Source organism: Amia ocellicauda, chromosome 4 (assembly GCF_036373705.1).
Source record: "Amia ocellicauda isolate fAmiCal2 chromosome 4, fAmiCal2.hap1, whole genome shotgun sequence".
Taxonomy (NCBI): Eukaryota; Metazoa; Chordata; class Actinopteri; order Amiiformes; family Amiidae; genus Amia; species Amia ocellicauda.
This window is the reverse complement of record NC_089853.1, coordinates 1,659,553-1,672,856: the sequence shown is the minus strand read 5'-3', so window position 1 is coordinate 1,672,856 and position 13,304 is coordinate 1,659,553. Positions and strand designations below refer to the sequence as shown.

The following is a 13,304-nucleotide window of genomic DNA, read 5'->3' as shown; positions in this document are numbered from 1 at the left end:
TGTTTAAACTTACCTGCATATTACTTTTTGTACACTCGTCTCCTGTTTCTAGTGGTTTACTGACATTTCACCTAAATGTTTATAAAACATTTTAAACTTCCTGCTTGCTCTCTTTGTATTCAAAGGAAAAACCTGGCAACATTTTTCCGATTTTGCTGTACTAACTAAACATTGGCAAAAAGAGAACCACCCCGCAAAAAATTTCCTGCATGATTAAATAGTGTTTTCTAACAGTAATTCAGTAGAACTTTCAGCTCATATATCACTAGATTTAGTGAATCTAAAGTGTTTACCATTTAGATTTAATAACTGTGTCTCAGAAACAAAATACGTATTTGGTGCGTGACATTGTCAACTTTGACCCTGCTCAGTAAAATGCTGGGGACTTCACATAATTGACTTGCATAAAAAGCAACTCTCTTCATTTAAGGCCCTCTATTGCAGTGAAACCCACGGAATTGGAATTGTAGCAGATTCTATAGAGTAATACACATAGGTTATCCTCCAAGGCTACTGATAAAGAAACAAAAGCAACTCCTAACTAAAAACCATGTCCTCCCCACTAACTTATTAGACAGCTCCTCTGGCTAGCAGGGCTGTTTCAAACAAAGTGAGGTTTATTGAACACGAGATGTTTTACAAATCTCAGTGCTGGGGAGGAAAAGGAGAAATCTAATACTCTAGAGAAAGCAATATATGTTTTGCTTAGTTTGCCTTTATTCCTGAAAATGCAAGTCCAAAAAAGAGAGCCTATTGACAGGGTATAATGTTTAATTCATTAAATCTACTTATCTTAAATTATTTAAGTATACTGGCAATATTTGACCAGAGGACAAATGGGCATTCACGGCATACTGAAAACAACACGACGTGCATACGGCACTTTAGTGGAATTCAAGTACAATCTGTAGCTACGGTGAATATCGAATGCCTTACAGATGCAAAACCTGGCTATCTTTAGATGTGGTTATCTAGAAATATTAAAACATAAAATACAACCCTGTGCTTGCTGTTTGGCATTGAACAAGGCTTATGTGTGTGTAGCTTTTGTTTTGTTGTTGCTGCTGCTCCTGAGCATCTAGCCCTTTCCTGTAATGTTAAGTCTTTTGTGTGACTGCTGTTGAAGGATCAAACAGTGAAGGACAAAGCACTGCAAAGTATGGCCTCCATGTCATCGGCACAGATTGTCTCCGCCACTGCCATCCACAACAAACTGGGTCTGCCTGGCATCCCGCGCCCAACCTTTCCTGGAACGCCTGGGGTAAGAGACGGCCAAAGCCACACTGCCGATTTGAGGAAATGTGTTTCTGGGCTCTAATCATACAAGTAGTTCTAGGGAGCTTTGGCTTAAGTCTAACAATGTATGTAGGCAAGATTAATCTCAAGATTAATAGATTGTTTTATTTTTTTCTACTGTCATGTTTGTATGTAAGCGATGAGAAATTGTTCCATGCATATTGTTACAAGAGTGGAATAAGAAATGTGTGTTTTAATTCTCATTCTGGTTGAAACATTTTGGTAAACGAATAACCCATGCAGTTGTAGGGAGGCAGCTGTCTTGGTGAGGCATTCATTTACTTGTTTTCTAGTTCTGGCAGGGTATGATATCGACAGGACAGCCGGGATCATCGCAAGAGTAAGTAAATATCTCTAATGGAAGGTGTTCTTGAGTGGTGTCTGTAGTGTCTTTGTTTTTGAGGCCCCGGCCTCTAATCACTTGCTTGTGTGAATGGTAGTGATGGATTACATCTGTAAGCCTGTACTGCACTGAGCACAAAAATCCAGCAACAGAATGCGGTTCTGCATGTTATTAGCCATTATATTCTAAGCATTTTGTATGCCGGCTGTATACCAAGTAACACCGGGCATTTCTTGCAGAATACACTTTCAAATCTGTGAGGAGCTTCTTTAATTATTATTTTCCTTCCTGCTTTAGCATAAAGCCATTTGCTCAGCAAGCCTATCCTATCCAGCCAGCAGTAACAACACCTATTTCAGGTAAGATGCAGTCCACTCTTCTCAGATAATAGAGTTGCATTCCCTCTTATTTAGTTGCCTTAATCATGTTCATTCCCCTGTTCTTAAGTCTCTCAGCAGTACCTGATTTGGCTGTATGGAAGTGTGGCCATCATATCAAGCTGCTTTTCTCATGTGAACAGAACAAACTGATTCTAGCAGTGCTGTAATTTGGGTCTAATAAAACCACTCACATTTTCAGTCAGGAATATTATTAAATATAATTCTCTTCGGTTTAAGTTTAACTTTTTTTTCTTCCCCCTTCTAAAGTTATTGACCAAGAAGGGAGTTTGATTAAATGATTCGTGTCCATGGGCTGAATTTCTGTGAGCTGGGGAAATGTACACAAAAACACATTTCTTTTGAAAGAAAAGAAAAGAAAAGAAAAGGGGGGGGCAGTACTTTGAAATGGCAGCGGCTACCTGGGCTATTATCTGCAATGGAAGGCACCCTATTGATAAACATCCATTAAGCTGTAGGTGACCAGTGTGGGCTGTAGGTGGCTGAGGATTTGGTGATAACTGTATTCTTTCTTTCCTTTTCTAAATCTACTGTTACTGCAAGATAAATTAAATAAGTAAATAAATTAACCAATATATAAGTGTGGCCATAGAAGGCTATAATTCAAGAGAAGTTGAGAATAAGAATGAAAGTTTTAAGCCCTGCCTGCCTGTTCATGTCTGAGTAAAGCCAGCGGCAGAGGGTCCAGCCACACTGTCCTAATGAGAGAGAGTTAGTTTTCACAGTGGTAACCCATTCCATACAATCAGCTCTTTTTGTGGAATAATACCGCCTGCTGCACGAATCAACCCTCCAAAAGTTTACATTGCTCTTCCTTTCTTGTGCATGAACTCAGCTGAGGTGGAAATCTGTATTTGTGCCGAGTTTTTACAATATCACCTACTTCCTCGTGTCTGATATGAAACTTGCCTTCTATTTAATTTCCCAGACTCCATGCAGCCCTGACCTAGCCAGGCCTCTTCACATGTGCCCCCCAGTCCTGGTATTAATAACTGCACTTACTGTGACTGTTTGAGTTACTACTGAATGTTTAGAGAACAGTCCTGGCATTGTGCAGACACACTGCGGTACTTACATTCTCCGAATATTATGCTGTCCTTTCCCTTTTTATTCTCATTTTAAAAAAAAGAAAGGAAAAGGACATTCAATTGCTGTCCTAGGCCTGGATTAAATCAAAACTCTGACCCTGCGGTCAATCACAAAAGCACAATCCCTGTTCTTGCTGGTGGGTTGCATTGTCAGGGGCTTTTCTGCTCCTGCCCAGTAGAGGCCCTGCATGGAGTTATGGGTATAGGGTTTGATTTGCATCTGCTGGATGACATCTATCAGTGGAGAGGTTTGGTCCAGTAATGTGAGCGATGGTTGGCAGTGGAGATTTGCTAATGGGGTCTGTTTTTGTTTCATATTCAGCATACGAGCCGGCGGCAGCACCAGCACCCACCGTCCCCGCATGGCAGGGCCGCTCCATCGGGACCTCCAAGCTGCGGCTGGTGGAGTTCTCTGCCTTCCTGGAGCAACAGAGAGACCCAGAATCAGTGAGAAATTTACTCCCAGGCATCACCCGCATGATAGAGGACTTCAGTCACAAGCAGTTTACTCTCCGATATCTAAACCTCTGCTTGTATCAAAACTGAGTTCCTGTGTATTTTATAGATGTCACGATCCCATAAACAAGTGGTTTTAATGGTTGATCTGAACATTTTGAAAGAGGAAATGCTTTTTGACACAAAGGCCTCTATTCAGAGAGCTTTGTCATGTCATAGTATCCACTCCTTTTGTTGAGAGAAGAAAAACAAAAAATCCGATGGCATTTCATGAACTACCTTCATTACCTCCTCATCTGGAGAATTTGGAGCATTGTGGTGAACATATCCACTTTTTGTGTACAAAATTAATAATACTCATAATTTTTAAAGAAGAATATACATATATGTGTATTTAATTAAACCATTTTACTTCGATGGAGCCAGTACTTTAAGCTGAACTTTGTTCCAGAACCAAAGATGAGTCAAAGGCGTTAAAACATTTAAAAACATTTCACGCTGAGCTCGCTGTTCTAAAAATATGATTTTCCTTCATTCTGTTACAATCAAATATTTTATTTGCACTCTGCATGGGTGATTTGTCATGGTTAGTCTGCATTCCTAAATGAATTTTATTTTTCAATTGATATTATATGACAACAGCCATTTATCTTATTTTCGCTAAAATATTTCAGATGGTTGTGGAGTTGTTGGTTCGTAGAAACAGTTATTGAACTGAAGGCTAACAATGTCTTTGAAACAACCTTCATAAAATCAAATAACATAAATGCCTCTCTAAATTGATGTATTCCAAGAAACCCCAACAGGTTTTCTGAGAATACTTGAAATCTTTTCAAAATTGTATTTATTAGGTTAGCAATCTTTAACTCAATACAGTGTTCCACAGAGAACTCCAGAGACTTCCCCTCAGAAAGACTTCAACACGAGGTTATGTACAGATGACCCTCGACACAGTGAGAATGTATGTGTTGAGGCAGAAATGTATATAATATATACTTGTCTGCGAAATGCAGCCCATTTCTGACAATCCATACGAGGAAATCCTGGAAAGGCCGCCTTCTGGGAGGTTGTTACAGGGATCGGTCGAGGACAGCCCACTGTGTTCAGTGGAGTCCAGGGACTGGCCAAAATAAGTGTTTTGCTGGTCTTGCAGTGGTGTGATATTGGCCACAGGTCATGTAATTTTACTCCAAGAGGGATTAGAGTTCTGACTCCATGTCCATCTCTGAGAGATCATACTTTTAAACTATATTCTTATGTATTGTATATGTATTCATCCTTTTATATGTATAGTCGAATATTTATAACCATTCAATTGATTTATACAGTACGGAACCCACTTGATAATCCATTGTTTTCTACCAGTCATTTTCTTTTTCAGTTTTCAGCTCTGTTTTTTCCTGACACCGTTATCTTTCTTCTTTTCTAGTACAACAAGCATCTCTTTGTGCATATTGGACAAACCAATCATTCCTACAGCGATGCCCTGCTCGAATCTGTAGACATTCGTCAGATTTATGACAAATTCCCTGAAAAGAAAGGAGGTCTGAAGGAGCTTTTTGGCAAGGGTCCTCAGAATTCTTTCTTCCTTGTGAAATTTTGGGTGAGTTTTATGATGCTCGAGCTGGGATTTGTGGAATTTGTTTTTCATTCTGTACTCTGTAAGGCTGCTTAAGACAAAACTAAATGTTTAGTGTGCTTCAGCTGTTTGTTTGGAGACAGACATTGTTACTTGTGAATAGATCCCACGTCTTGCGTCACACAGCGTGTTTCAGTCAGTATCTTTTAGAGGGCATTATTGTTGCTTTGTTTGAACACCTGCCTACAGTGCGACAGGTGCTGAGGACGCCATATAACTGACACACAACTGCTGCCCTCTGCTGAGTGAAATGTATTGCACTTCCAAGGTGCCCCCTCCCCATTTAAATGTTTACTCTAATGTATGACTGAACAACTGAGCAACATCTCCTGTAAATACAACATCTGTCACGGGCTCTTTATGGGTAGAGTGAAGTTAAGGTCAGTTTTCTCAAGTTTCCCGTCTAAGGCCTGGTTCTTGTTAAGCCTTGCATTTGCATAGGACATTTCACATCCATTCTAACATGTCAGACTTGCTGCTTTTCAAGTCGTAGTGTAAAGTCTATATACACTTTTCTGAAGATGGGTGTTCAGTAACCATCCAACAATTATTGGTTCTGCAGTTTATCTGCTTGTACAGTGAATTGAGATGCATAATTTTCTAAAAAGGAAGGCTTTAATCAGATACTAAAAAATATTTTTAATGTTTTATCATCAGTGAAAATCTAGATTTGTAGATAGTCAAATGTAGATTTGAAAAAAACACTTGCACAGAAGGACTAGTTAATTGTTTTCAATGTGATTCATTTATATAATATAATCTAAGCATTTTCGTTGGTTTGCATTCATTAATTAGTAACATAAAGCCCCCTCTATAATGTATTAGAAGAGGAGCTGCCCTACTTGTATAGGTGGTGATCTTTACATGCAGATTGATCAGGGAAGATACAAAGCATTCAAGAATGCTCAATGCAATTTAATAGGTATCTATGAAATGCAGCTTCTTATATTTGGTTAAATGCAGCACTAAAGAGTGAGATCAAAGCCCAAAATAAGTCTGTTCTACAGTATTTTTAAAACAATGAAGTGACCTACTGTGCTCTTAATAGCTGTTTAAACATTGCATGTATTTACTGAAATACAAAATGCAAACCAGCAGCTTCATACAAAGTAATGCATATCATCATCAGAACAAGCCTTTTCATATTCTTTTTGAAGTACTGGACAGATCTGAATTTCAAATGAATTGCAGAATCTGCACAATAATGCTCTCCTGAATATTATCTCTAAAAATAACTGCTTCTCCTAATGAACGAGGGAAATGCTTGCAAGAATATGTTACAGCAGTAACAGACACCAGGTTTTAGTCTCAGAAACAATTTTATAGATACTCTTTGACACTTAAACACAGTATGATTATTGTTTAGCATACATGCTAAGCCCCCCTGCTTGCTTGTGGTTACATCAGTCATATTTTCCTCCCATGACAAATATTTGGGTTGTACTGGAAATGTTCATTGTCTAATTGTGAGAAATTAAACCAAATATCTTGGAGACCAGAGACTATGGCAGCGTGAAATTGTGACATTTTTCTCATATCAGTCTAAAGTGTGTGGTGTTAGTAAGAGATTTGTAAAGCTTTTATACAGCAACAGTCTAAACTAAGAGCAGCGAGCATCTATAATCTTTATGATGGAAGGATGAAGACACGTTGACTGGCAGTGAATAAAAATCACGTTTTATAAGCACTATCTTATCATTTTTTGATGCTGTCAGCAGTATATTTCACAGAGCAACGTGGAAACACTAAATAGATTTCAATGGAGAAATGCTGTACTACAGCATCAATGTTCCCAAGAGCTCAGTCTGTCCATTGTGCTGTATTGCCTTAGTGGGACTGTATTAACACACACGTTTCCTATGCCTATAAATAATAAAATCTCACGGCAAATTTGTGAAGAAATTAGTTGGAAGCTGAAAACAAAAGGGAGAAGAAATTATCAAACTTGCCACTTGAGGGCAACAAATCTTTACTTTATGTACAGTTTAAGTAAATTTCACCTTTTATTGTTCAGTTTTTTAAAACTAAATTGATGTATAAGAACGTCGGAGTACAGTCACGTTATTTAAAATTATATTTCTTCTTTTAATTATATATTTTCTTGAATAGGAGATCGATATTCATTTTGCTGTATTTACAGGCTGACTTGAACTGCAACATTCAAGACGATGCCGGGGCTTTCTACGGTGTCACGAGTCAGTACGAGAGCTCTGAAAACATGACAATCACCTGCTCCACCAAGGTGTGCTCCTTCGGCAAACAAGTGGTAGAAAAAGTAGAGGTGAGTCGTGTTATAAATATACTGCAGTTTTCAGTTACATTATACATTTTGTACGCATGGCCATACATTAAATATCCCTTTGACTCTAGTGAGCTTCCTTCTTCGAAGTGTTTTATATATTTGGGAACATTATAATGTATAACTTGTACAACCAGGTATTCAAAATATAGATGATACTCAAGTGATACTTTATACTCTGCACCATTTGCTAGAGGATTAGACTGTATTTAGCCTCATCTGAGGTGGCTGTAATGTTATAACCAGTGTCATGATTCATATTAAAACTGCTTTTATGAAAATGAATAAACTATTAAGTGAAGTGTATTTGCAATATGTATGCACAGACAAATGTAAGGTATGTGTATGTATATATGTATGTGTGTGTGTGTGTGTGTGTGTGTGTATATTTAAACTTATCACATTATACACGGAGCTCTGTTCTGAACAGAAATAGAAGTTCCATAACTTTGGTGAATTGCATTCCTACACAATTTAATGTTGTTTTTTGTTTTTGTTTGTTTGGTCCCAGACTGAATATGCGAGGTTTGAGAACGGACGCTTTGTATATAGGATAAGCCGCTCGCCCATGTGTGAATATATGATCAACTTTATTCACAAGCTCAAACATTTGCCAGAAAAATACATGATGAACAGTGTATTGGAGAACTTCACGATTTTATTGGTAAGTGAAATTATTTAATCATCGTTTTCATGTTTAAAGCAACAAAGACAACAAAGATTCAAACACTAACTGGTTCCTGTGAGGAAATGCACAAGGGAACTGCACCCAGAAGAGACAATTAACCACAGCATTCAAAACACGGCTACGGCAAAATAATTGATGCTGAAATTGAAATGAGAAGAACCTCTGCAGCTGTAAATAAATCATGAGTGGTATATTGATGTTCACGTGCAAAGCCAAACAAATCCTCCAATACCTATACATTATCAGAAAGTTTACAAATGGAGGCCATCCGACCCATCATGCTCATTACAAAGCCTTTGTATCGATGTGAAGGAATTATGTGACGGTGCTCTTCAGAGAGAGAAGGGGAGCTTGAATGAGCCTGAAATTGGACGGCATCCCCAAAACTGACCAAAAGTATCTGAAGGACTGGCATTTTTTACATTCCTGCCCCTAACTGTGTATCACAGGACAAGGGACGGGGGTCACCGCAATCTTATTGTCGATCATTAAATGCAAAGGATTGCAGAAAGATAACAGGATATACAAAACAAAGGAAGAGGTTTAAGATTCAAGGCCCATTTCTATAGATTCAATTCAGCCTGTGCTTTTACACTCAGATTTGGCTCTGCTTTACCCAGCTACTTTTCAATAGCATTACAGGATTATTTGGCATTCAGGACTTGGATCATATAGATTTGTGGAGAAAAGAAATGCGTGATTTCAAAAACAAACAAAGCAAAAACCTTACATTTGAAATATGAAAAGGACGGTTTGTTCTCCTCTCATCCAAATGGAATGATAGTCTTAACAGTGTAACCTGGAAGTGAAAGATGAAAACAAAAACCCTGCAATATAAAGCCCTAAATTTGATTTCATGTATTTATTTATTTGCATCCTTCTCATCCAAACTGATAAATAAATGTTAGCCATTGCACGTCACCACTGTGTCACCACTGTCCGTGTTGTATGACTGTGTAATCCTGTCCCTGGTTTTGTTTCAGGTGGTATCGAACAGGGACACACAGGAAACGTTGCTGTGTATGGCGTGTGTTTTTGAAGTGTCAAACAGCGAGCACGGGGCCCAGCATCACATCTACAGGCTTGTGAAGGAATGAGGGCCGAGGGATTTACTGAAAACCTTAAATATAGACTGATAACCTCAATACAAGTGGCAGTGCCTCTAATCTAAATCATACCCAGATTTATTTTAAACCAGTTTGGGTGAAGTCTGTTTTTTTGTTTGTTTTTTGGCGGGGAGGGGGGTGTATTTTTTGTCTTTTTTTTTAATGTATATGTGTATGACTACAGCTGTGCATTGCGGTACAGTTGTAAAATGTTTTGATACTGAAATAGTTCTTCATTTTAATGGATGATTAATCAACACCTGTTCTTAGGAAGATGTATATATAAAGTGGCAGTTCGTAAAGTATGACACAAATTATCTGTTGGTTGGGTTGCATTTGATCAATAGATATTTTTATTTTATTTTCTTCTGTGGTGTCAATTAAGAAGAGTTTTCAAAGACACTAGCCATTTTATCATGAGTTATGTAGACTGTAAAATATATATCTATATATATATATTGATGTTTTTTCCAAAGAAAAAGTATTTCAAAGATATAATTTTGGATAAATACATTTACAAGTTAAAAAAAAAAAAAAAAAAAAAAAAAAACTATTTTGATGACATTAAAGATGGCCAACGTAACTACAAATACACTACATTGTCCGACTAATTGCAGCTTTCAATGAAACCACAAACACTGCTATTCTGTTAGAGACCGTGCTTAATTGAATCAGAAGGCGGGTGACTAACAGAAAAACACATGCACTGTGATAATAAGGCCTATATATACTTTTAGTTTTGTTTTTTCTTGGCCATGACAGAACTCCTATTGCAATAAAAGCGTTGCAGATCTGAACCCTCATTTCTGTCCCAGAGCTGCAAGTTTCTCCCTCGTATAAACTATTTGAACTGAAGAGAAAAGTAAAATAAAATAAGCACTACATTCTTTACAAAGTGGATTGTCGCCTTGTCCTAAGCACTTGGTTCTTCACGTAGGACACGCCTTATTGAGGTTGCCTGTTTTCTTTGCCTTTTTAAGATTGACCGTGGAAATTATTTTGTGCAACACAAAATACAGGATCACTTTTTAAAATATCAATCGTGTTGGAATACCAGGTAAAGTTAACATGTTCCCATGGCATTTACTTTGTTATGGGTCATTATTCCTGAACAGGCTATATATTATATATTATTTTTTTATTTTTTTTATTATTTTTTTTCCTTATCCAGTATCAGTTGGTTGCTGCCTTTACATACACATCAAGTCCTATGAATTTGTGGCCTACAATATTCATTTTATATTACTCCAAGCCTTAAATGTGGTGGTGTGAAATCCAAAAGATGCCACTAAAACTGTGAGCTCTTTCCTAAGCTGGAAGACTTTGTTATCGTCAAACTTTGTAGGACTTTTATCATACAGAACTGCCAAAGTATAACAGTATACAGTGCCTTAGTGTATGTTGTAATACTGAACTTTGTTTACTTGTAATAAATTGTCTGTTTGGGGTCTAGACCGCTAAGACGTGGCAGCGTGCTGTGAGAATAACTGGAGTATCTGCGAGTCGCTGCCATTCTCTTACATTCACAGAAGCCAACTCTTAACTCACCTTATCAAAATTAACTGTGATTTCATAGAATGTGCAAAAAAAAATACTGCAAGATCTATTCATACAAACACTTTGACGTGATTATTTTCCACAGGGTAGGACAATATATACTAAACAAACTTTGCCTTTTCTAATCTAAATGACCAAAAATATATGGAGATGCATCTGATCTCTAGCAATTTCCTGCACTGTAGCATGAAAGTGCCTTTGGTTTGGGATTTCCAGCTTAGAAAAGACTGATTCAATATAAAGTATTACTAATTGTAGCAAGACCAAAAAAAAGAGAAAACTGATCACCACAATGCCTTTTTTTTTTTTTGTTAAGTATTGAATTAAAACAATGAGTCACAGCAAGTTTTTCCAAGTAGAAAAATAAACCGATTATTCATAATTATGAATATAACAATTTGCTGTACTGAGAGAGGGTGCAAAATGACTTCTATGATATCTGGGAGCGGAAAAAGATCATTTCAAAAAGCACCTATGCGTTCGGTGTCTGGTGATGTTAACTAGAATTCGTAATAAGAAAAGGAGTTGCGCCAAAGTGATTTTTAACTCTGTTTTAAGTTGTTAGAATCAGTCCTGTGGTGGACTAGTTAAAGTTTGTAATTATATTCCTTATCATATCCTCAATGCAGCGGATTATTGTAAGAGCATATTTCAGTGCATTTAGGCTTGGGAAGTCTCAAGCCACATCTGTAGTGACTGCACAAATCAGCTCCAAGTTAACACGTCAATTTCACAATCTCATTTATTTATTCTTGTATATAAAGGTATATTTTCTCTGTTTGAAGGCTGTTATCATGTTTTTAACGCTGCATACTCTTCTACAAACTTATATAGCCACCAGAATGATCACACTGAAATATGCATCTTCCTATTTCAGCTCGATTCAAGACATTGCCTGCTATAGACACTGCTGAAAACAACTCTTGATACCTGCACTACAGAGAGGAATGATACGAGATTATAACACTAGTGAGTAGGCCAAGGAATGAGACGTCAGAATGTACTGTAGATGTTAGGTGTCACGTAACTTCATTTCACCAATCTTCAAAATGTCAAAATGAAGGAATCTGCTTCATATCAATTACAGTTAAAATTCACTTTGGAGAGGGTGCTCCTTTATAGCCTTTGTGCCAGAATATAACCTAATAGGTTGACTTTTTTTTTTTTTTTTTTTTTTTTTTAATGTATAACTCCATAAATCTATACTGATGTAAAAGCCAGTCCCCAAATTATGTTTTCTTTTAAAATAATGCATTAAGTTTCATACAATGGCAACAGCTCTCTAAAGCACCACTGTAAAAATAATATAAATAAAACAAATACACAAACAAACACTAACTTGGTAAGATTGCCCATTATATCGCTATGTGCCTGAAGTAGACTATGGAGTTTTGTATAATTTCCAAACAAATAGCCTTTGCTCGTTTGATCTTCAGGTTTTGTTTCGTGTTTGACGGCTGTTTTGCCCTGTGTACGTGTTCCACATTTATAAATAACTTAATGAAATTAACTCAGTTCATGTTTTATTGTGCTATGTGTATAAAATGGTTTTTGTGATGATTTCCGCATATTCAGAATTCGGTCAGTGGTGAAACTGTTACTACCCCACTGCTGGTAGCTTTGATATGTAAATTCCGATTTGAACCACCTGATAATACCTCTTGTTAAAATTTGGATACTAAGATTGTTTCTCATCTTTAAAGTCTATGAATGTTTTAAGAATATTATTTTAATATAATGGACACTATATAAAGACATCAAAAGGAATTTTGGCAAACATATCGGCAGTACAGTTCTTGTTTTTTTCTGTTTGTATTTTGTCTATGTGTAGGTACTGGTACCTTTTGTTAATAACCATTTTAAATGTTGGCTTTAAAGTGAACTTTTCTTTAGTTTGGATAGTATCATGAGAACTGTAGGGTTTGTGTGCAGAGAATTTTTTTAAAAGGTGCTTTGTATAAAAAAAGAAAAAAAAAAACTGTATCCTGGCTTTTCTCGGTACAAATGTGTGATATCTTTAATATACATGACAGTAAAGTGCAGGAAAAAAGTAACAGAAAAAAAAAACACCTGCTACACGTGTGTCTTTACTGCAGATGGTCTCGTCTTTGCTCGGTAACATTTTGATGCCTTCTTGATAAAGTGGTAGATATTTTGTAGCTTTCTAGGAACTTTGTATGCATACAATATCAATTGACAATAAATAATAATAAAAATGTGTTGGTCCCTCTGTTTCTTCTTAATGGTTTCCATGCATTGTACTGACATGCTGAGGAATGACATGCAGTTAACTATAACATATCTAATGAATTCTGATCATTCTGATTAATCGTGATTTTTATTTGACTAAGACCTGGACTTATTAAGCACTTTCAGTCCTGAAAACATTCTGATCAGCCTAATAGATCAGTGAATAGTCCATCTTTTTAAAGTT

The 13,304-nt window shown here is 36.8% G+C and overlaps 1 protein-coding gene across 1 annotated transcript in view; it reads left to right on the top strand.

Annotated features, from left to right (window-relative positions):
* The window catches only part of LOC136747544 (transcriptional enhancer factor TEF-1-like), a 64,360-nt gene extending 51,272 nt beyond the window's left edge, over nt 1–13,088 (top strand). Inside the window, 8 exon segments of the mRNA XM_066700429.1 lie at nt 1,127–1,261; nt 1,590–1,636; nt 1,937–1,998; nt 3,448–3,572; nt 5,011–5,184; nt 7,361–7,501; nt 8,031–8,183; nt 9,191–13,088. Of these exon segments, the coding sequence (XP_066556526.1) occupies nt 1,127–1,261; nt 1,590–1,636; nt 1,937–1,998; nt 3,448–3,572; nt 5,011–5,184; nt 7,361–7,501; nt 8,031–8,183; nt 9,191–9,304 (951 nt within the window). The 3' untranslated portion in view covers nt 9,305–13,088.
* Nucleotides 13,089–13,304: the final 216 nt, after the last annotated feature.